This window comes from Akebia trifoliata, chromosome 11 (genome assembly GCF_017979445.1).
Source record: "Akebia trifoliata isolate Shusen 1 chromosome 11, ASM1797944v1, whole genome shotgun sequence".
Taxonomy (NCBI): Eukaryota; Viridiplantae; Streptophyta; class Magnoliopsida; order Ranunculales; family Lardizabalaceae; genus Akebia; species Akebia trifoliata.
The window spans coordinates 30,459,123-30,483,650 of record NC_141385.1 but is presented as its reverse complement, the minus strand read 5'-3'; the positions used below and the strand labels follow the sequence as shown (position 1 = coordinate 30,483,650).

At 38.9% G+C, this 24,528-nt stretch overlaps 1 protein-coding gene across 1 annotated transcript; it reads left to right on the top strand.

Moving 5' to 3' along the window:
• The first annotated feature begins 508 nt into the window (after positions 1–508).
• LOC147391246 (autophagy-related protein 9-like) lies at positions 509–22,707 on the top strand. Its single transcript, XM_086457289.1, has 10 exons — positions 509–762; positions 2,352–3,004; positions 3,293–3,613; positions 4,466–4,688; positions 18,882–19,061; positions 19,149–19,355; positions 20,401–20,478; positions 20,577–20,647; positions 20,774–20,884; positions 21,552–22,707. Exons 2-10 carry the CDS (start codon positions 2,430–2,432, stop codon positions 22,396–22,398), a joined length of 2,613 nt encoding a protein of 870 aa, XP_086313415.1. The 5' UTR covers positions 509–762; positions 2,352–2,429; the 3' UTR covers positions 22,399–22,707.
• Positions 22,708–24,528: the final 1,821 nt, after the last annotated feature.

The window sequence follows — 24,528 nt, the reverse complement described above, 5'->3', positions numbered from 1 at the left end:
ACCAGTACGTACAACAAGAGGTTATAGTCTCTTTCTGTTAACTTTGGGCCCACAAACCCTAACCCTAAAAAATGTGTCTAGATGAATAGGTATCCCTTCATTGTAAAAAGTCCATGAAGCCCATGGGCCTGGAGATCTAAACTGAACTTTGATTAGTGACATTCTAGCTATTAATCTACTTCTCAAGAAAGAAAAATATAAAAAGGGTGACCTTGAGCTGGAACCTCATCCCATACACTTTCACGTCAAGAAGTGTCATTTGGGGTCATTCCAACATTATTCAAAATAAAATTCTGACAGATTAGAACGAGTGGGCCTAAAATGGTCTTTTACGTGGCATTTGTTTTTTCAGTTGTTTGCTGTCCAGATTTCCGGGAGTGAAGTAGCAAAGTTTTTCTCGAGATGTTGGATCGAATTTGGGTCCACCAAAGTTTTGTCTTAGAATAATTCTGGAGTGTAGTACCAGATAACCCATCCTACGGTAGAGAGAGTCGTTTCGAGTTGAACTAAGGTGAGAATCAAATCAGGTCTTTAAAAATTACAAGAATTCCAAAGTTCTTCCACGTCTCCTTCTTTTTCTTCTTTCTTCAATCCTTCCAGTTGCTTTCCCAGCTTTTATTCTGTCTCTCTCTTTTCGGTTCAATCGCTTTTCTAAGCAATAATCAGACGAAAAGCTTCGCTGGGTTCCTGCAAAATCACTTCTTTTGATCATTTTTCTTGGTTTGATGGCTTAATTGCATCAACCCCTTTGATGGGTCGCAGGTAATTCTGTTACTTAAGCCTTCTTCACCTGTTTCTTAGGTATTTTTCTTAAATATTTATGTTTGTTTCCTATTCGGTGCTACAGGGTTTTCCAAATTGGTTTTTCTTCTTGATATTAGCGGCTTTGTTTGGATTTTTCTTTCTTAAACTTACAATTAAAAAATTTCTGGAGTTACTTATCTCTTTATATTTTTATTTATTTATAGTGCTTTCAGATTATTTGTGATTTCTTGGCTTCTAGTGCTTTTTGAATCATGAGAAAGAGAGGGTCTTATTGTTTTTGTTGAATAAAGAAAACCCATTTATTCTTTTATTTTTGTTTACATGATGGGTTTCTGGGCTCTTGATTCATTTAGAGCTTTTGGGGACACAAAAATTGCCACTAATGTCAATCCTAGTCTTGGAAAGCTACTGTGTAGTTTGTTTTTTATACCATTTTTTTCCCCAATATTTCTTGAAGTTGATTTTGAAATTTGTTTCCTTAAAAAAATATGGATTTGATTAGTATATGGATGTGGGCTAAAAGCTTGAGTAATGTAGCATTATTCGGCTAACTATTGTTAAATGTTTTCTATGAAGTCGGGATTTTTTTCTTCTCTTGGATGTTGAAATCTACTAGTTGGATGTTATATTGGTATGTTAAACCGTGATAAATAATAGAATGCTCATTTATTATGACCAATGGCGCTTTGATAGCCTTGACCGAAGACATGGTTCATGGTAGAGTTTAATAGAGTAGGGTTTGTGTTTTGCTGACCCCAATAATCAGAAAATGGTGTAGAAGGTGATGATGAAGCAGTTTTTTTGTGAATTTGGGTTACAATGTACTCGTGTTGTGACAAGCCAAACATGATTTATGACATTGTTATCAAACACTTGTAGGAACCGGGGATTTGTTTTTTCTGCATTCCTTGGAAGATGGTTTCAAATATTTATTTGTTATTAAAAACACATGTACCATGTAAATAAGGTTCTAAACAAGTTTTAATACTTAAATTTAGACCTTTCGCCCAATATGATTCATACCCCGAAGTATCGTTTCAGTGCATTACCTGAATGAGATGTCTCAGCTGAGGTGAATAGATTTGAACCAAACCTACATGCTCACGTAAGAACCTATGTCATACGATTTTTTATTTTTATTTTTATTTTTTTTAAATTTGATGAGTACCTAGATCATGCAAATTGCAAGTTGCAAGTTGCAACTGTTCTTATCAGTTGTAGCCAGTAAGTTCTTAGAGTATTCATTTTTTGGTTGTCCTAGCTTCTTTAGCTCTGTGCAGATTCACATACTTTTCACTGATTCTTAAATTTGTTTAGCCACTTTTATGACTTGTTGACTGTTATTTCAGGTAGTTCAATAATCTTTTTTGAAGATTTTTTTTAATGATTTATCATCGTCATTATTATTAATTAATTATCTTCTTCTTCTTTTTTTTCGGGGGGGGGGGGGGGGGGGGGGGGGGAGCTATCCCCTGTCTCAAGTACTATATATGATTTTAGGTGTACCAGATGCTTCTAACTCTATTATCTGAAAAAAAAAAAAAAATTTCTCACTATACAATACTGGCTCCTTTTTTCTCTTTCAGCTATTTGCCTTGCCTACTCAAATGATCACCTTAGGGAATGGATTGGCAATATTTGCTTGGTTTGAGTGTTCATGAAAGATGTCCAGCAGACAAAAGGCTTCAAATCCTCTCAACATATTTAAATGGTGTGGGCATGGGGAATCATCGTCAACCAGAACGTTGCTTAATGATGTGCCTCCTGAGATTGAGTTGTCTGACTACCAAAGATTGCCAAGTTCTGGTAGCGAGAGCCCTTCTGGGCTTCTCAATGGTGAGGATTTGAAGGTAGAACCAATCGCTGATTTGGATCTCTTCTTTGAAAGGCTGTATAACTACTACTGTGAGAAAGGGCTTTGGTGCATTATCATTAAGTGGATAGTCGAACTCCTGAGCTTGGGGTTCACCATATGCTTTTCGGGTTTTTTCCTATTATTTGTCGATTGGAATGGTTTGCGCAAAGTGAAGTGCGGGATCGATGCAGTTGAGTCCGGGATTAAACCCTGTGATCTGGCTAAGGAGGTTCTTTACCCGCACCCATTGACTCCTCTCACACTTTCCAAAGTTATCATTGTTGGGTATCTAGGAATATTTTCTATATATTGGGTTTTCTGCTTTTTGAGGTTTTTTGCACAATTGAAGGATACCTTGGAGATTCGTCACTTCTATTATAATAGGTAAGTCTGAAGCTGTGATCTAAAACTGAATGGGAAAAAACTTTGAAGCCGGGCGCCCGCTTCAAAATTCTGGTAGAACTCTCTTCTTTGGATTACACTCCAAGGAGGTGTCCCAAATATTGATGAAAAAGTAGGAATGTGAAATAAATACAAAAGGCCCATGTGTCATTTTGCGAATAGGGTTCTACCAAAATTTTGAAGTGGGCTACCCGCTTCAAAGTCTATTGAATAGGCCTTGATTGTGATATTGAGGTACACTAAGTATATTATTGGTTTATGTTTATGCAGTCTTAATTTTACGGATCACGAAATTCAAACCACTCAGTGGGCATCCATTCTTGAAAAGGTTGTTCAAATACAAGGGTCACAACGGCTTTGTGTGGTGAAAGATCTATCTACACATGATGTTGTAATGCGAATAATGCGTAAGGAGAATTACTTGATTGGAATGCTCAATAAGGGTGTTCTTGCTTTTCCTATATTCCACTGGATACCTGGAACTGGTCCTGTGGTCAACTCTGGGACAAATGGAAGGAAAAATCATCTGATTCTAACAAAGACCCTTGAATGGACTTTAAATTGGTGCATACTGCAGAGCATGTTTGACAGGTATTTAAATTTCAATTAATTTTAGTGTCTTTATTTATATGAATTGGACATGTGGACTGAATTATGGATGATGTTTTAATTTTCCTCTTCGAAACAGTGAATCCATACGTGAAAGCATGCTATGATATCTTTCCTTGGTTATTAGAGAAACACCTAACCAAGTTATTTTAACACTAGAGTTTGCCCGTGCCTACGTGTCACAGGCATCCTCTTTGGGGTTAAAGGGGTAAGAGAGGAAAGATAGTAAAGTTAGGGGACTATAAAGTTAGAGGGGGTATTATTGAAAAAGATGAAGGGGGGAGAAGAGGGAAGACTATAAGTTGAAGGGGGAGAAGAGGAAAGGTGGGGTAGTGTGGACCCCACTCACTATAGCAGGAGGGACGTTTATTCCTCACAAAAGTGTAGCGGAGTGGGACCCACAGTTTTTAAATTATAGATAGTAATCTTCTTCAGGAGATACCTTTGTAATTCACGTGCTTAAGCTACTTTATTCTTAAATTCAACTAGAGTGCAAATATCTGCATTAATGTATGTGGACACAGGAACTTGTACAAAACATGAATCATGGATTTACAAATGAATATCCTTTTTGAAATGTTCAGTTTGTTCTACTGGCCAGTCAATCTACTCTTTCTTTAGTTACCCATGGTAGATGGGTCCTTCCTTTAGGTGTGATTAAATTCAGATGAAGGCATTTAGTCAAAGAAGTTTAACAAGTATACTGAGGGAATTATATTGAGTTGGCATGAAATAATTATCTCTTTACTGCTACACATATATTCAGAAATTACTTAAAAAAGAAGTAAAAGTTCTAGTTATTTGTGTGCTGATCTGAGTATTCTGCTTCTTCAGTAACTTCTCTATCAGGATGGAATTTATTTCTAATCCTTCTTCATTAAAGAAGCGGCTTATGGTAGTTGGCCTCGGGATGCTTCTCCTATCACCGTTTCTTGTAATATTTATGTTGGTATATCTTTTCCTAAGGCATGCTGAGCAGTTCTATAATCATCCAAGCACAGCATCATCTCGACGGTGGTCTAACTTATCAAAGTGGATATTTAGGGAATTCAATGAGGTATTTTATTTATTTATTAATTATTTTATTTTATTTCATTTACTTCAATCTCAGTTCTTATTTAACTACAGCATTTTCTATGATGATAGGTATTTATCGGTGCTATCTCTTCTGTTATTCCTTTATGTTTTTTTATGTCAATATGATTACCATTCTGTCTGACAGTTCTTATCCTTGATTTGCTTCATCCTTTAGCCTAGAAGAACAGTGGTTTTCAAGCAATTATTTACAACAGCCCTGATACTGCTTATAGAAATTCCCACGTACTGTTTTTTAGACACCTACTGACATGAATGAACTTTGGTTACGCAGAAAGGAATGCTAGTGATCTATACAATGGTGGCATTTACATTAATTAATTTGATGCAGAGAGGGAAAAACGCTGTCGTACAGCAAGAAGAATGGGTCGGGAAATTAAATTGTGAAATCTAGTCTTGGTAAAACCTCCTGCTATTTCATAAGAAACCCCAAACTCTTCATAGAGGAAGCTGAACCTTAAAAGCAAAATTTATTTAAAAGTTGGAAAGTTTTCTTACAGCATTTCCATAACAATTAGTTTTAGGGTCAGAAAACTAATCTCAGCTGCTCATCTAAAGCATCCAAATTATAATAATGACTAAAATGCACCTAAATCACTCACTAACTATAGGTTAACTCTAAACAAAGTTTGATCCCAAGACTAATATAATTTTGTAATGTGTGTAGGAATTTTTTTTTATACATCTTGGAAGTTTCTTCTCATAGCATCTATTGTTCCTCAAATGAGAGTACTTGAGTGAAAAATTATTGGCACCCCTGGTATTTCCTTTCTTTGATGAATTTTGCTACTATTTATTTCGTACTCGACAACGATCCTATTGCCGGTGAAGTAAACAAAGATGAAGCACGATCTTATTTCTTTTATACTTCCTTCCGCTTTCGACCTTCCCTAGGTAGATCTACGAAGCAGCTTTTTCAACTTAAGTGAATAGATCCCTTATTTCCTATTGTAGTGGTTCCCTAGTTATCCATGTCATTTTCTTCAAAAGAATGTGTCTTGATGCCATCACAACTTACCATACATAGCCAAGACGAACCCCTTTCCCCGGCAAAAGCAAGAAACATCGCGATACGCACAAGAATTTCAATTAAATTAGCTTAGATATATCCTTTCTTTCAAGTGCGGCTCTATGCAAAGGTTATTAGGCCACCTATGTTATGGTTATGCAAGGGTTTAGTGAACAACTCTTCTAGCTTGACTCAACCCGCTCGAAGATCGTTGATGTGCCACCCACAATCCCCTACGCTGGGATAACCACCTCTTTTCTGGGTCTGATTAGATCCAATGCATGGGTTGATCTTTCTGTATCCGGCCGAGGGGCAGAACCTAACATCGGGCAGGAAATAAAGTCAAAGAAGCACTTCTTCTTATGCCGAGAGATTTGAGACACAATTTTATTTTTTGGGGGTAAGTATAGAATTTATTGTAGAATAAAAGGAGAAAATACAAGTAAACCCCCAAGACTAGGGAGGATTACAAGAAGAACAAACCCCTAACCTCCAAGAGTGGTGAAATAACCATAAATAACCAAAAAACACAATCAAAAGAGTGTTAATCTCCCTCCTGCATTAAAAAACCCCATGAAAGCGTATCCATAAAATACAGTTGTCTACAATTTATAGAAAGCCTTGATAACTTGAACTTAAGAGATTTAATCTTGCGAATAATGTCTTATCATCCTTCTATTTTTCTTTGAAGACCTTGTAATTCTTTTTCCTCTAGAGACCTTAGCAAATACAAACAAAAGGAATCTCTTAAGAGCTAGACCCCTAGGACCTCTAGGGGGAAAAACAAAGATGGACCTACCTCAAAAGTCCTTCAATATTGACCTAGGAAGAACCCAAATTGATTTAAGGAATTAGTGAGTGTGATTGGGAGACTTTTAATTATAATTCTGAGTTGTACGAGTTTGTGACGCTCTGACTCCCCATTACTATCACTTTCTTGTCTACTTTTTGTTTCTTTGTTTCTTTGTTTCTCCGTTTCTCCATTCAACACTCTTAATGCTTCCTTCCAACATCAGCCTTGGACCAGATCCATTGTCCTACATTATGAATTTAGAACATTTCACTGAAAGGGCTTCTAATTTTTCAAGTTCTAGATTTTAGTGTCATGTATCTGATTGGAATGCAATTTTCACATGCTTATTGGCAAAATTGACATAAGAACTCAGAAAATATACTTGACCTTGAATTGGTTTTTTGTTCAATATGTGTCATTCAGTACAGCCATAATATAGAATCATTCACTAATTTAATTGTAGACAACACCACATTCTTCTGTGTTTTCCCTCCTTGGTTCTTAACTATTCCAAAGCTAGATGCCTTCTGCAATAAATGGCAGACAGGGTTTTCTATGGAAGCTTGTGCCTTTTCTGATTTGGAAAGAAAGGTGTAGACACCCCAATTTGAACGGACCCTCACTCGAAAGGGCCCAAAAACAGTGTTTTTCCGATAAACTTGGCCAACGGGCATCGAAGGCCCGAATCATCGAAATATGGCATCTTTGTCTAAATCAAAGCCCCTAAAACCTCTCAACGGGTTATTGAGCCCACCAAAAGGACTCGGCATGCTCCCATTTACCCCGCTCCACTCAAAACACCGATTTTTCGATAAGATAGGCCAACGAGCCTCTAAGGCCCAAAACATTAAAAAATGGCAGTTTTGATTGAATCGAGGCCCCTAAGACCACCCAATGGTCTAAGGGACCCATCAAAGGGACCAGACTCATCTTACGTTGTCCCAACCTTCACCGCTCCACGCTTGCATCCAAAAAATCGATAAAATTCTCCAACGGGCCTAAAAGGCCTAAATTGCTAACACGTGGCATTTTTGATCAAATCAATGATTTCAAAAATCTAAAAAAATTAAAAAATTAAAAAATGTGAGACTTGGGATACCTACTCCTCCTCTACTTCCACCGCTCCGCCTCCGAAATCCACAAACACTTTAAGCCCATTCAAAGCCTATAAACCTGTAATTATCCTAAAATCAATTTCCACCTTACACCCTAACCTAAAATTAATCCCATATCACCTAAACCCTAAAACCTACCCACCCTCAAAATCCAATCCAAAATAAACCCTACTCAATTCAAAACAATCTACAACCCTCCTAAAACCCAAGCCTAACACTAAAAGCCCACAAGACACTATCCATGTCCAATCCACCCTTAGTCTACAACCCATAATCCATCAACTACTACCCACATCAACCAATCACAATCTTCACACCAAAAGATGACACATGTTATCATCCCCTTTCACCTCCCTCATCTAATCACCTACCCCCATCATCATTCTCTAAACAATCCATCTAACCCACATAACTTCCCTCCAAAATCACCTCAATCCATACCCTACCCTAACCTAACCTATCCCCATTCTCTAACATCATCAACCACCCACATCACAACCCATACCCTACACACCCTAACCTATCATCATTCTCTTACACCATCAACCACCCACATCACAACCCATATCTCTATCCATCACTTTCCTTAAAACATTCCAATAAAATCACCTCAATACATACCCTCCTCATCATCAACTAACTAACCCATACCCTATTCTCTAATCAAACAACCACTATCAACCAATCACCCAATCTCATCACCTCACTCTCTCATCGCATTTTCCACATGTCATCATCCTCTTAATCCTCCCAAAAACCAATCTACCAACCCCTTACATAACCTATTCTCCTAAATCTACACACCTCACCTCTTCAACCAACCTAACACTCATTCTCCAAACAACTCCTTTACACCCCCATTCCTCCCACCAACCATCACTCATCTCACCCTACCAAACACTCTATCCAAATGGAGTTAGGTAGGATCCAAACCATTTGGATCAAAACCTCACCCATTTTCATTCATTACAAAACTACCCTCAATCCCACTCCAAATTTCATACCCCCGTCTTTAAAAAAGGAATGCCATTACCCATTCTCCTAACCTTTCACCCCATTATACCCCTAAGCACCCCCCAAACATCTATAAATACCCCCTCCTCTTCCCAAAAATGGTTACCCACAATCACTAAGAAAAATCTTACCAATTCTCACTCACTAATCCTCCCTAAGTCTCACAAAAAAAAAAATCACATACTACACTCATCTCTCTCATCATCTCTTCTCTATTCCTTCAATCATACAAGAGTTGTATTTTCTTAACTCACTAAGGACTCAAGAAGACTCAAAGAAGAAAAAGGAAGGAAAGAAAATAAAAGAAAATATTGAAGCATCAAGGTGGGTTCGAAGTACACCCCCCCTCTCTCTAACTTTCTCTTCCTCCCTCTTCTATTATCCCCTCTCCTCTTCACTTTGTTCAAATGGACTCAGGATGAATGGACCTCAAGGCTAAGGATTTATTAGGATCTTCTCCTTCAATGAGATGATCCTATGTCGAGCCGAAGGCAAACCCCTATCTAAGGTACAAATGCACCCACGTGGCGCTTTATTTTTCACTTTTTTAAAATCAAAATGATCGAGTTCTTTAAGGTTACCGCCACTTGGCAGGGAGAAAAGGGTGCCTAACCCCTTCCCTTTTTCTCCAACCAAGCCGCTTACCCGAATCTCAAAGTTTGATTACCCCTTATCCATCGTGAGTCACTAAAATGCCAAAAATGTCATTTTTTGGAAAATGTACATCGGGTGACCATTCACACCTACTTACAACATGAATGGTGGCGACTCCAATTCCTACTAGAGGTGGTTGTCGTTATAACGAAATCCACGTATCTACAGCTCTAACACCATCAACCACCCACATCACAACCCATATCTCTATCCATCACTTTCCTTAAAACACTCCAATAAAATCACCTCAACCCATACCCCCCTCATCATCAACTAACTAACCCATACCCTATTCTCTAATCAAACAACCACCATCAACCAATCACTAAATCTCATCACCTCACTCTCATCACATTTACCACATGTCATCATCCTCTTAATCCTCCAAAAAACCAATCTACCAACCTCTTACATAACCCATTCTCCTAAATCTAAACACCTCACCTTTTCAACCAACCTAACACTCCCTTCTCTAAACAACTCCCTTACACCCACATTCCTCCCGTCAGCCATCATTCATTTCATCCCACCAAAAAGGGGATGATGACTTGTGTCATTTTTTGGTGTGAAGATTGTGATTGGTTGATGTGGGTAGTAGTTGATGGATTATGGGTTGTGGATTAAGGGTGGATTGGACATGGATAGTGTCTTGTGGGCTTTTAGTGTTGGGCTTAGGTTTTAGGAGGGTTGTAGATTATTTTGGATTGGATAGGGTTTGTTTTGGATTGGATTTTGAGGGTGGGTAGGTTTTAGGGTTTAGGTGATATGGGATTAATTTTAGGTTAGGGTGTAAGGTGGAACTTGATTTTTGGATAATTACAGGTTTATGGGCTTTGAATGGACTTAAAGTGTTCGTGGATTTCGGAGGTGGAGCGGTGGAAGTAGGTATCCCAAGTCTCACATTTTTTAATTTATTAGTTTTTTGGGATTTTTGAAATCATTGATTTGATAAAAAATGCCACGTGTTGGCAATTTGGGCCTTTTAGGCCCGTTGGAGAATTTTATCGATTTTTTGGATGCAAGCGTGGAGCGGTGAAGGGTGGGACAACGTAGGATGAGTCCATTCCCTTTGATGGGTCCCTTAGACCATTGGGTGGTCTTAGGGGCCTCGATTCAATCAAAACTGCCATTTTTTAATGTTTTATGCCTTAGAGGCCCGTTGGCCTATCTTGTCGAAAAATTGGTGTTTTGAGTGGAGCTGGGTAGATGGGAGTATGCCGAGTCCTTTTGGTGGGCTCAATAATCCGTTGAGAGGTTTTATGGCTTTGATTTTGGCAAAGATGCCATATTTTAATGATTCGGGTCTTCGAGGCCCGTTGGCCAAGTTTATCGGAAAAACACTATTTTTGGGCCCTTTCGAGTGAGGGCTCGTTCAAATTGGGGTGTCTACAAAAGGTACCGGAGATTTTTGAAGGGAAGGAGTAGTTTCCGTACGAAGTAATTATTAGTATCTTGGATTTTATTTTTTTTTTCTGTTGTAAGCTGTTTAGGGAGTTTAGAGGGTTTTTTTTTTCACTTATTATCAATCACCTCTTTAGATGGGTTTTGATTTGTGATAGTAGTAGCTAATCTTTCGCTTTATTCTCTTTGGGGTGGGATAAATTAAAAACAAGAGCAAAAGCACGTCTGTTTCAATGGATGTGTTTGTCCAAGTGTGCTTCAAGTGAGTGACAGTTTCAGCGAACTGCTATAGTGTCTGGAGAATACAATTGGTGATGGTGGTGGTGGTCAGGGGCAGAGCTTGGATTTTTGTCAATGGGCTAAGTATTAACAATAGTTGACTAATAGTCTTGGTTTCTTTTTATGCTAATGTTGGACTCATTACTAGAGTGCTTCAGGTGAGTGACAGTTGCAGTGAACTGCTATAATGTCCGGAGAATACAATTGGTGGTGGTCAGGGGCGAAGCCAAGATTTTTTGTCAATGGGCTAAGTATTAACAGTAGTCAACTGATAATCTTGGCTTCTTTTTATGCTAATGTTGGACTCGTTACTGCAAACAATAAGAAAGAATACAACGTTTATAACAATAAAATAAAAAGATTAAATTTGTTTTTTCTTGGATTTCATTAACCCTCAATACATAAAAGATACACAAAAAGATAACTTGTATGAATATGTCTTTACATCTATTGACATTTATCTCATTTATAAAAGAGGATTCCTAAAAAGTAGTCATTTCTCAATTCTTTTTTGAAGGTTCACTAGGTCAACCCATATACTTTCAAAAGGCCAATATTGAGTTCTGAAACATTGATTTTTGTGCATTAACTTCAGTCACAGGATCAATTTCTTATAGAGTAGGCTACTCTCCTTGGAAGATGCCTCGAGGTCTCTTTCTATGGGTCGACGGGTTCAAGTATAGGTTAGGTATTGAGGTGGAAGAATTAGAAGTCGAGGGTTTGGAATCCCCAAAGGAGGTAGAGAGAGTGGAAGTTAATGGGGTTAAAAAGTCAATCAAAGTAGGAACCCAGGTGGAAGAGGCTTGGTTTCAGTTGCCGAAAAATGGGGTGGAGGAGGACTGGTATCAGGCGGTGGAAGAGGAGAGCCAGATAGAGATATTTGACATTAACAAGTTTGGCCGTTGTTTATCAATTCCAGCGGGAGGATGCGTACGTAGGAAGCTGCAACATTCCTTGTTGTCGAAGTTACCTTCCTATAATGGTACAGGTGGCAAATGTTTTAATTGCTTGAAATCATTTCGTTCGGCGCTGGTAAAGACTCGGTTGATAGAACTACTGGGCAAAGCAGCAAGAAATCTGAGATACATGAAGTGGCTTCGTGTGAGTGGGGTTTTGGAACGAACCAAGCCCAAATTTACGGGCTTGGGGTAGTCAAAGTTAGGGGCCCATTACAATGAGGAGTGGCCGAATAGTTTTGAAGCCCATAACGTGGTTGGAGTTGGGCTGGGTAGCGAGGTCCATATTTCCAAGGAAGGCTTCACTAGTAGTGCGGCCCAGCATTTCGTTGCTGACGGGATGGGTAAGAAGCCAGTCTCCATAGATCCAGGCCCAAGTAGGCTTAGCAGGCCAAATGGGAGGATTCACAAAGCAAGCCCAGTGGGAATAAGTAATGGCGCTGGACTGAAGTCGAAGAAAGCCCAAAAGTTGTTAAAAGGGTATTTAGAACTTTCAAGAAGGTCCAACAGTAGCAAACATTCCTTCGAAGTTCTGCGGTCTGCTTCTACTGTTTCGAAAACCTTTGAGAATGGCGAGACAACCGACAATTCTTTGGATAGAGAGAATGATCCGGAGGTAGGGATGGGGTTTGAAGCCGTAGAGAGCTTAGCTCCAACGGGGAAGGAGCACGGTTATTCAGGTAAGGAGGTAAATGGGTTTGAACAAGTCTTAACTGTAGATGCAGTTTCAGGAGGGATGGTCTCGAGGGAGTTCTACGACGAACCAGCGACTGATTTTAATTGGCAGGAAGAGTGTATGTACAGTACCCGCAAATAGAGAGTTTGACTTGAGTGTATTCTGCAGTCCTTATCTTCGTTGCAAACTCTGATACATGTGGGAGTGAGAAATATGGGGGGGCAATTCATGGCCCGAATGAAAGCGATGAGGTGGGGATCGGGCAGAGGGGACTTTAAATTTCAATTTCTTGTTGGATACAGGAGAGCCGTGGGTTCCAAGTTTGTGTATTTCCTTGGCTCATATGAGTCGCATTAGTGGGACAGTGCGTGAGAACAGCAGATCAATACCAGGTCAGAGAGACAAGTCTATTGTTGTCCACCAAGACACAAGGCGTGAGGATCAACCGAGTTGGGATTTCCGAACACTAATGGATGACAATGATAAGGACTCTTCGAGGTATTTACAAGGAGAAGAAAACCCCTATACAATACCAATTGGTCCAACGCTGTCAGACAGAATGGGGATTGGCAGCGAAGAGTACCACACTCAGTTAGGGACTTTGACAGAACAGATATTAGCTAATATATTGGAAGTTGGACTGAAGGTGGGGATGTCAATCAGGAATGAAGGTCAAATGTCCCAGCTTCTGGTTAATGTGGCACTGAAAACCACTAAGGGAGTGGAGCTTTGTATGCAGAAGGTGGTGGGGCAATGGCCGCTCTCGGGGAGGGTCCCCTCAGATAGTGAGGGAATAAGGATGTCGCCAAGAGATCGCTTTCAGTATGAATTTTCAAGGTTAAAGATCTCAAGATACTTATTGGGCGGTGACAAAATGGTCAAAGAGAGGAACAAAAGACTTAAGAAGGAAATCATTCAGTTGAAGAGATCCGTGGAGGAGTTCCCGTTAGCAATCACTTCAGGGAAGAGGGCCGGTAGGCGCTTAGCAAGTTCTAATGTCGATTAGAATTTTCTCGTGGAATGTTAGGGGGTTGAATGCGGCTACGAAAAAAGCAAATATCAAAGTCACGCTTCATCATCAAAAGCCCCACTTGGTGGTTTTGCAAGAATCTAAATTAGAAAAAGTAGATGACAGAGTGATCCTGGAGATTTGGGGGATTCGGTCAGTAGGGTGGTGTGTGCTTCCTTCTTGAGGGGCCTCGGGTGGTATCATCCTTTTGTGGAATAAGAAGTCAGTGATAGTGGAAGATGAGCTCATTGGGGCCTTTTCGGTGTCAATTCTATGTAGGATGATTGGAGAGAATTTTACTTGGGTGTTCTTAGGAATTTATGGACCGACGTTAGAAAGAGAACGAGTTCAATTTTGGGAAGAGCTAGATGATATTAAGGGGCGTTGGGATAAACCGTGGGTGGTGGGGGGTGACTTCAATGTTATCCAGTTTTCTTTCGATAAGAGTGGGGGATTGAGAATCACCCCAAAAATGCTTAGGTTCTCAAAGCTTGTGGAGCGGAATGAGTTGATTGATCTCCCGCTTTGTGGGGGAAGATTCACTTCGTCAAACAATCAGGAGATTCTGAATCTTATCAGATTAGATCGTTTTCTAGTTTCGATGGATTGGGAAGATTATTTTGGAAGAATAATACAGGAAAAGTGGCCGAATCCTGCTTCTGATCACTCTCCTATCTCTTTGGTGGCCGAGGCGTCAAGTAATCAGCCCACTCCTTTTAGATTTGAGAATATGTGGTTAGAGCACCAAGGTTTCAGGGAGATGATACATGCTTGGTGGAATGAGCTCGCGGTTGAAGGAAAGCCAGGGACAGTGTTGAGGCTAAAACTGAAGGCTATAAAAGATAAACTGAAAACTTGGAATAAGGAGTCCTTTGGGTCCGTGAAAGAATTGAAAAGCGTTGCGTGTCGAAAGTACAAGAGCTTGAGGGAAAGGAGGAAAATGGGTGTTTGGGGGTTGAAGAGAGATCACGACGTGCGAACCTTAAAGTTGAGTATCAAAGATTATCTACCATGGAGGAAATATGTTGGAAACAGAAATCGAAAGTCCAGTGGCTTAAGGAGGGAGACAAAAACACTTCTTTCTTTCACCGTATGGCGAACTTCAATAATAGGGTCAACTTCATTTCGAAGCTTAAAATCAAGGACTCATGGAAGGTGGGTGAGGAAGAGGTGTACGAGGGGGTAGTACAATTTTACAACAACCTGTATACGGAGGAGCATGTGGTCAGGCCCACGTTAGACTCTTTACATTTCGACGACATCTCCCTAGAACAACAGAGTTGGCTTGAGAGACCGTTTGAGACAGAAAAAGGGTGGGGAGTGGTGAGCAGTTTAGCTAGCAATAAGGCACCGAGGCCGGATGGTTTCTCTCTAGGTTTCTTTAAAGTTTGTTGGGAAACTATGAGAGAAGATCTGATGGCAACTATGGAGGATTTTTACAGGGAAGGTTTCTTAGATCTGGGTTCTAATTGTACTTTCCTGGCTTTGATCCCTAAAGTGTCGAGTACGGAAGACATCACGGATCTAAGACCGATCAGCTTGGTGAGTTCAGTCTATAAGATCATTTCTAAGGTCTTGGCCTCTAGGTTCAAGATTGTGTTAAACACTATCATTGGGCCGGCTCAAGGGGCTTTTGTGACAGGGAGACAAATTTTGGACGGGGTTCTTATAGCAAATGAATGTATTGATTCGCGTAGAAAAAAAAATATTTCGGGACTAGTCTGCAAAGTTGATCTAGAGAAAGCTTATGATCACGTGAATTGGAATCTGGTGAAATATCTTTTGAGGAGGATGGGATTTGGGGAAAGGTGGGTTCGATGGGTCATGAAATGCATTTCTACTTCTACTTTTTCGATCTTGATTAATGGATCTCCAATTGGGTACTTTAGAAGTACTAGGGGTCTTCGCCAAGGAGATCCGTTGTTGCCTTTCTTGTTCGTGATAGTCATGGAAGCTTTGGGTTGGATGCTGTCTAAGGCGGTGGTTGAAGGGGAGCTTACAGGTTTTACGACTGGCGTGGGTAACCTCATGATTTCTCATATTAAGTTTGCTGATGACACTTTAATTTTTTAGAGTACTCGCCAAGACAATTGAGCTTCTTAAGTAGCATTCTTGGGTGTTTTGAGGCGATATATGGTATCCCGGTGAATCTTCGCAAAAGCAAGCTGTTTGCGGTAGGCGTAGAGGAAGGGGTGGAGGTAGCGGCGGTTTCGATCGGGTTCCAGATGGGGGTTCTTCCGACCACATATTTGGGACTACCCTTGGGAATGGCCTACACAAGCAAAGATATCTGGGAGCCAGTGATTGAAAGAATGCGGAAGAGGTTAAGCACTTGGAAAGCTAAGCTTTTGTGTAAAGGAGGGAAGATAACACTCATCAAAAGTGCTCTAGCTAGTATTCCAATTTACACCCTTTCGCTTTTCTCATTGCCAAGAAGAGTGGAAGCGCAATTACAAAGAATTTGTTGTGACTTTCTGTGGCATGGTAAAGACGGGTTGAGGAAACACCATTGGGTGAGTTGGAGCAAGTTATGTTTACCTAAGAAAAATGGGGGTTTGGGTTTTCGTAATTTCGGTTCTATGAATTGTGCTTTGCTGGGAAAATGGCTTTGGAGGTTTGGGGAAGAGGGGGAGAGTCTTTGGAAGAAGGTAATTGTAGATAAATATGGGGTGAAGGAGAATGGGTGGGAGAGTGGACCGGCTAGAGGTGCGATGGGGTGTGGGGTGTGGAAGGTATTCTGAAAAGAATTCCGAATTTCAAGAAAAGAGTGAAGTTTAAGGTTGGGAATGGGAATAAGGTGAGGTTCTGGGAGGATTGGTGGTGTGGGAATGGGGTCCCCTTAGGGAGTTCTCGGATCTTTTTGAGTTGTCTTTGAAAAAGAATTAAGCAATCTCGGATTACAAGACTTTTGAGAACGGTACGACAAATTGGGATTTTGGGTTTAGAAGAACTTTTAATGATTGGGAGGTAGATATGTTAGGAAGGTTAATTGGTGTGGTGGAGAGCAGTTATAGGCACAACTCGGCGGAAGACAAGAGATTGTGGGAAGGAACTAGGGAAGGAAGGTTCACGGTTAAATCTTTGTACGGCGGTATTGCCCCAAGGAGCGCAACAAGCTTCCCTCATTCAGTGGTCTGGGGTGGTATGTTACCCCCTAAGATATCTTGTTTCCTTTGGTTGGCGGCTCTAGGGAGACTCGCAACAGTGGATCAGTTAATAAAAAGAGGCTTTATTTTTCCGAATCAGTGTTGTTTATGCGGTTCTCAGGCGGAAACAGTGGATCATCTTTTCATTCATTGCCGGGTGGCTTATCACGTTTGGTCACATTTTATGTCGCTATTTGGCGTAGTAGGTTGTTTTCCTTGATCAATAAAGTCGACCTTGGAAGCTTGGTTGTCGTGGGGAGGTTCTTTCTCGTTATCTAAGCGGATTCTTTGGTTCTTGGCTCCATCCGCAATCTGCTGGGGCATTTGGAAAGAACGCAACCAGTGTATTTTTGAAGGGAAAAGTTCCACGTTGGAAAATCTAGTTCTTTCTATCTTGGAGTTTATGTTCTCCTGGAGTAAACTTTACAAGGAATTCAATGGGAGCTTCTTTGACGATTTTGTCGTGAGATGGGATAGGATGTGTTCCTTGGCGCGAGAGTAACTATTGGTCGTGTGTCTTTGTATCTTTGTTGTATCTCGCTCACTTTGTTTTCCCTTTCTCTCTTTGTACTGGGAGGGTCTTCTCGACCCCCTTGCTTTATTTTCTCTCAATAAAATTATCTTTATCGATCAAAAAACAAAAAAAAATTCTTATATTTGCATCGATGGGCTTTGGAGCACCTTAACAATTAGGAAGTGATGGATTTCTATGCAAAACAAGATATTTATCTTATAATAACAAGTTATAATGTCGGGAAGTGTTTGAATCACTTGTCCAAAATTTACTGACTTCAATTCTATTAGTTGACTCTGAAATTTGCCAAGTTGACCCGTAAAATTCCTACTTGAAATTACCAACTCATGGGAAAAATTACATGTTCCAAAAAATTTACCAAATCACAATTTTTCACTGTTGTGGTAAATATTTGTATTATTTATATATATATATATATATATATATATATATATAAAATAAAATAAAAAACATTTTACTTTTACACCTAAAAGCCCTCAATACCTCCATCCCTGTGACAGTTAAAAATTTTGAAGCATATTTCTTGGTGGAAAAGAGTTAAAAAACACTTTCCTTACTAAGTTAGTCAGGGAAGTTTCCTGACCACATCACCTTGTGACATCTAAAAACATTATCTGATGCCACATGGATGTGGTAGACAGAATTCTAAGAACTTGGAAAAAGAAATTAAAGAAAAAGTTATTTTTTACTGTTGGAAGTTTAACGTTAAATTTTGGAGTTAGGTAGCCATCCATTTTCAACACCTGGATCAAGCTCAAATATTTATTTATTTATTTATTGAAAATAAGTTTTTCCATGAAATCTAGAAGGCTTTGGTGTTAGATTGCCAAAGTGGTAATTCATGCGGGCCCAATCTTACTAAGTTAGTCAGGCTAGTCTGACTCAGAAGAATTTTGGTGCTATAGAGGTCGAAGAAAAGAGCATTTAGTTTTTACTCAAAACCTCTTTAAGGGGACATGTCATCACTTTGAACACGGGTGATATCTCTAATATCGACCAAAACTTGGGGGCATACCTAAATGACCCTTTTTTTCAAAGTTCAGTGGGGCTATAGCCCCCACTCACCCCTATGTGGCACCCTCCGTGGTGGTGGTGACTATGATTGGAAAGAACAGTGGCAGTGACTAGAGAGAAAGATAAGTTCTTAGAGAGAACTGAGAGTTGAGACCGATAATTACATTTCTTGGGAGTCAAGTCAGAATGAAGAACCAAAACCCACTAAATTCCAATTCTGATCTCCAAGTTCCGTATCCCAGTAGAAAACCATAGTTTAATTTATGTGTCATTTTGAAAGAAATTGAAAGGCAAGGCCTGAAGCATCAAAATAATAATTGTCTGGCTCAACAAGCCAGCAGATCTCTTGGCTTGCTCAAAACATATTGGTCCCACCTCCTTATAGATGGTATATCTCCATAAGCATCATTGTTTATATCAAAGAGCATATTAAAATTAATGATCTTCAGAGATGTTGATTTATTTTGCTAGAGTTGACGTCAAGATTCTTGAGTTTACTGTTTACATATTAATTTATATGTGTTTCTTTACATCATTTCATTTGTGTATTTCAGGTTGACCATTTGTTCAAGCACCGGATTAACAGCAGTGTGGTTCACGCCGCTAATTATCTAAAGCAATTCCCCTCTCCTATTATTTCTATAATTGCCAAGTTTATCTCTTTCGTTTCTGGTGGCTTCGCTGCTATTCTGATCATCATTGCATTCCTGGAAGAATCTCTACTAGAGGGCCATGTAATAATCCTTCCGTGTTTTGATAAATATAGAAAAGTTCCTGGGCCTTTCTTTATTTGACAGAATTTTTATCTAAAATATTTGTAGATATTTGGTCGCAACTTGTTTTGGTATGCTGCTGTTTTCGGAACTGTTACGGCTATTAGCCGAGCTTTAGTGACAGATGAGCTTCAAGTCCTTGAGCCAGAAGGGGCGATGTCACTTGTAGTGCAACATACACACTATATGCCAAAGAGATGGCGTGGTAAGGAAAATACTGATCTGGTTAGGGCAGAGTTTGAGACCTTATTTCAGGTAACACCTACTTAGTCGTTACTTCTTTAATTTGAAGTTGCCCTGCAGTTATTTGTATGGTAATTACTCTTCTTCCGGCTTTGTGCATAAATATGTGGGTATTTAGAAATACCCCCTATTAAATTGGTGATATTAGGTTTAACCCCCTTGACCATAAGTCAAGGTTACTTTTTCTTGAGGATTTAAGGGTGAAATTTTGGATTTTATCAAAATGCTCTTCAAATATTTAAATTATTAAATCAAAATTTAGAAAAATCAATATTTCACTGTTAAATCATTTAGAAAAAGCAACCTTGATCTATATCGATCAAAAAAAAAAAAAAAAAAGCAACCTTGACTTTAAGACAGGGGGTAAACCTTTTTGCATTTTGCAAGGGGCTAAACCTAATATCACCAACTTAAGAGGGGGGTGTTTCTAAAATACCTTAAATATTTCTATTGTAAAATTAACCACTTGTGTTTCTCAACCTAGTTCCCTTTTTGGGTCCAAAAGTGGATGTTATTGTTTAGTACAAAACACTTATGCATACTAGCTGTGATTGAGTGACCATGATGCCCCTTACATAAGACCACTGTTAAAGATATTTTGCTATGTTTGAATCCGTTATAAATGTAGTTTTGAGATTCTCTTTCATATCCAGCATGATTACAGTTCTAGTTAATCATGGAATGGGAGACAAAAGCAAGTAATGAGCCCCTTACACCTATTCTCTTTAAATTGTCCAAAATTGGAAAATCAGACACCCACTTATCCTTTGAAACAGAATACCTAGTTGCCTAGGGATCCAACGTTGACAGAAGCATTGTTAATGAGCAAACTGGTAAAAGTTATACATTTCCACATCACAAATGTTTCCACAATAGAATACAACAAAACTAGACCAACAATCTGTCATGAAAGCCTAGATCATTAGAGGCCTAACCTCCTCAGGATTAGGCTGTATTTTTTTTTTTTCTTTATAAATAGATGATTGGCAGTATTGCTAATTGAATGAAAGATATATACTGTCTTGGTGCTTATGATCTTAAATTGTGGGTAATGCAGTATACCGGGATGATTTTACTGGAGGAGATGGCCTCGATTTTCCTCACCCCATACTTGCTTTTATTTGTTGTACCTAAGGTATTATCCCACATGATTGTTTAAGCAAGTAAACTTATAGCTCTATTTTTCTCATCCATGTATAGCAGCCCCTGACGTAAGTTACATAAATTTTGTAGCGGGTGGATGAAATTTTGCAGTTCATTTCAGACTTCACAGTGGATATTGAAGGTGTGGGCCATGTTTGCAGGTTAATATAATCCCAGCCCTTCAGAATTGTGCATAGTTGGCATCACCATAATCGATTGCATAAATGCAGTGTTTGCCTGCATTTCTCATTGAAATTTTTTGACTCTTGATATTTTTTCTAATGCAGCTTAAGTGTTTTTGACTTTGAAAGCCATGGAAACAGCAATTATGGCTCACCATCTAATGCACCCCGAACCCGAAGGAGCTCGCAGGGAAAAATGGAGAAATCATTCTTGAGGTATGCCAATAACCTTACAGTTTTTATTTTATTTTATGAGAGCTGATATTGGCACTCCAACTTTTTCTTATTATACCTCAATTAAAAATAAAGAAAATAAGTGAATGATTGAGAATAAGTAAAAGTTGGGGTACCAATTGTAGAGATCTCGTTTTTTTTCCTAGATTTATAATTTTTGGGTTTAGGATTTTATATGAGCCTAATCATAATTGTAAACAATTACTGAAATTGTGTGAACTAGCATTATAATATTTTGTAATAATTTTAACAAAACCTTTGTAATGTTTGAAGAGAGTGTTTTAATCTTTAATTGAGGGTGGTAAATAATTTAAGAAATTGGGCTGTGATAAGTAAAAGTTGGGGAGCCAATAGCAGCTCTCTTTTTTTTACTTTTTTTTTTTTAATCCATTCTATTTGGGGGTCAGCACTGTGAATCCTGTTCCACCATTCAATTCTATCGACTGGCTAGGATTAATGTGAAAGGATTTGGCTGAAGCTTTCCACCATCCCCAACCTCAAATCATCCTTCATCTGGGTTTGGTAAATTTCTCACTTTTGGGGAATTGCATGCAAAACATGAATTGAAATAAACTCATATTAGCCGTGGACCCACATGTAAACCACCTTATATGACTATATAAGTGTAATTCTTCTTATTGATCTGCAGTTTCCAGAGCAACTACCCTACATGGGAGCCAAATGCTCAAGGAAAGCAATTCCTATCCAACCTTCGTGCGTTCAGGGAGCAAAACTTGCATGGAAGAACCCAACAGATACCTTCACATCCAATGCCACATCAATTGACTCCAACTTTGAGAAGCAGACGCAACATGCACAGCTTTATCTCGGGGGATATGCTCAACATGGGCTGCATTCCCATGACCAGCTACCAAATGGGTTCTCTATGGTTGATCGATACTGATCAAAAGAATTACCCATATTTGCTCGATTGGTATTACACCTCTCAGCGGTCACCCCATACAGACGTTCCAAAACAAGGCCTAACTTTGCTGTCTCGAGTGGCTGAAGATGAGGAACCTACCAGAGATTTTTGGATGCCATTTAACAACAGTTCACAAACAAGACCAATATTTGAAGAAAAGTGGGGGTTCCCCTCCAAGGATCGACTACAAAGTCATTTGGAAACATCTACCTCGAGTCCTATATTCCGAGAAAATGTTCTTCACCATCACAATTCAGTTGATCAAGATCGTCATAATCAGAGCCATTGGTGGGCACGAAGTGGTGCACATTCTGCAGGGCCAGGGCCCCATGCAAGTTTTATTGAGCCTCCAAGTTTTGACCATCATCACATTAATGAAAACATGTATGATAACTCTTCGGTTAAAAGTACAGAGGAACAAGGCTTGGATTGGAGGAATTCTTCTCACACATTATCTAGGACGTTTTACATGGATGACGGTGAACTAGATGGAGAGATTAATCTCCCTTTCGATAATATTTATTGCAAGCGTTCAGAAAACCTCAGTACCAGACCAGATTCCATGCCATGAGCAGTGGCTTATAAATTGCAGCAAAATCTTTATAAAAACTTGTTCTGATAATCTTGTCTGCAGGATATGTTTATGATTCCCGCCTTGGGAGTTTGGAGTGGAATTTATTTGGGTTATGGAGATGGTCTGTGATGTTTGTTCTGCTTGCAAAGAGGAATCTGAATCTTGGTATTCTTTGTTGTATATAAATTTCATAACGAGGATAGATTCTAAATGGGCATGTGGCAATGCCAAGGATACAAGAAGTTACCATGAATATGTTGCAATTTTAAACACATAAATCAATTGCCTCAAATTTCATTTGACTAACTGTTGATGAGGTCCTCTGTTTCTCATTATTGCAAGTGACCACAACGAACACGATGAAAAGTTGTAAATGGTGCACAATGCTACTAAGAAAGATTTGCTCGAAAATGTAGTAGTTCTAATAGGTGGTAAATTAAAATTAGAATTATTAGGGGTGTACATTGGATTGGGTAAATTTGAGAACCGAGCCAATCCGAGCCTTTTGGATTGGATTGGTACGGATTGAGCATGGTTTGGTTCGGGTGCGGATCGTAAAAAAAAAATTCTGATTGGTTTGGTTCGGTTTTGGATTAGGGGTATAATAGAATTGAACTAATCCGAGAATCAAACCAATTTTTATATCTATTATAATATATATATATATATATATATATATAGAAAGAGAGAGAGAGAGAGAGAGAGAGAGAGGTTCAAAGGCCCTAAAAGAAACCAAGTTTCGTTCCAAGTTTTTGAGTACGTTAGATCTGGTCACATCCGACGATGTGGATGTTTCTTACGGTTTTAAAGTAAAAAATATTTTGTAATTACAAAAAGCCCTCTATTCAAATCTATTTAAAAAAAATCTCTAAACGAAACTCTCTTCTTCTCCAAGACTCTAAACCAAGTTACAGAACCTCTCTGTAACCTATTCGAAACTCAAATGAAACCCTTTCCCTCCCATCTCTCCCTCTCTCTCTCTCTCTCTCAAGTTATAGCTCGAACGACCCGACACCATCGCTGTCTCTCTCTCTTTCAAGTTAAGTTTGATCAAAACCAACGATTCTTGTCATCGTTGCCGTCACACTCTCAACCCTCGTCTTCTTCACGCACTCTCGCCGTCGTCATCTCTCTCTCTCAAGTTCAAACTATTCTTAGGTATTTCTTTCACTCTCGATTCTTAGGAAAATAACTGATGGAGGAAAACAATTGAGTTTTTGTTTGGATTGTAGTTGTTGAACTTGAAAGATAATGGTGATGGCGACGATTGAAAATTGACTGAAAGAGGAAAATATATTAGTTTGGAGCTTTAAATTGGAGAAATAGTCAGAATTAATTATGGATTTTTAATGTTTAAAAAAAGTTTGAATTTTTCAAGTGATCTAGAGTTTGGTTCATCAATTTGGAGTAAACCCTAATTATAATTTCCCTTGGAATTACAAGGGAAGATATTGTGGTCTGGTTATGCTCTTAGTTGTGAATTATTACAGTAGAAGGCAAGTTTGAATCTTCCCTTTCTCATCTTTTTAATATTTTTTTAGTGAAGTTTTTTGCTGATTAGGGTTAATAATTAGAATTTGGTATCTTATGATCCTGGGAAAGTGGGAGTTGGAGTTGCTTTAACTATCACAATTGAATTTGAAGTTGGACTTAAAAACTGATTGAATCACAGAAGCAAAACTATCTTTGTTGCTTAGTTTTGGAATGCTTGCTTTCATTTCCATGATTCACAAAAATTCTAATCTTTGGATGGTAAGGAAACAATTTGAAATTTTCAGCTTTTGGGTATGTTTATTGTTTCATACTTTTGCATTTTAATAGTGACCACTGGGCTATACTTCATTTTGGCGGATTTCATCTCAAGATGGGATAGATTTTTTGTCTTTCCTACTACGTGGCCTAAGTTCTCTTTAAAAACATAGCAGGAACAATTTTTTTCCTTTATCTAACATACTGAAGCCCTTCCACCAATTGTCTTAGATTTGAGTTGTAAAACCCCAAGTTTCGATTCGTATCTCGAGAAAAAAATAAATAGTGAAAATTTACGAAAATTCTGAAAGTGGGAATTAGGATAAAAATTTAGGATGTATCTGATTATTTTTACTGGAATCTGACCTCACCATTATA

Bases quoted from the DNA above. Each gene is read 5' to 3' on its own strand.
- LOC147391246 (XM_086457289.1), top strand. From the start codon at position 2,430: ATGTCCAGCAGACAAAAGGCTTCAAATCCTCTCAACATATTTAAATGG. The intron at 19,356-20,400 runs GTAACACCTACT...TGGGTAATGCAG, and splicing joins AGTTTGAGACCTTATTTCAG to TATACCGGGATGATTTTACT. The intron at 20,479-20,576 runs GTATTATCCCAC...TAAATTTTGTAG, and splicing joins TTTTATTTGTTGTACCTAAG to CGGGTGGATGAAATTTTGCA.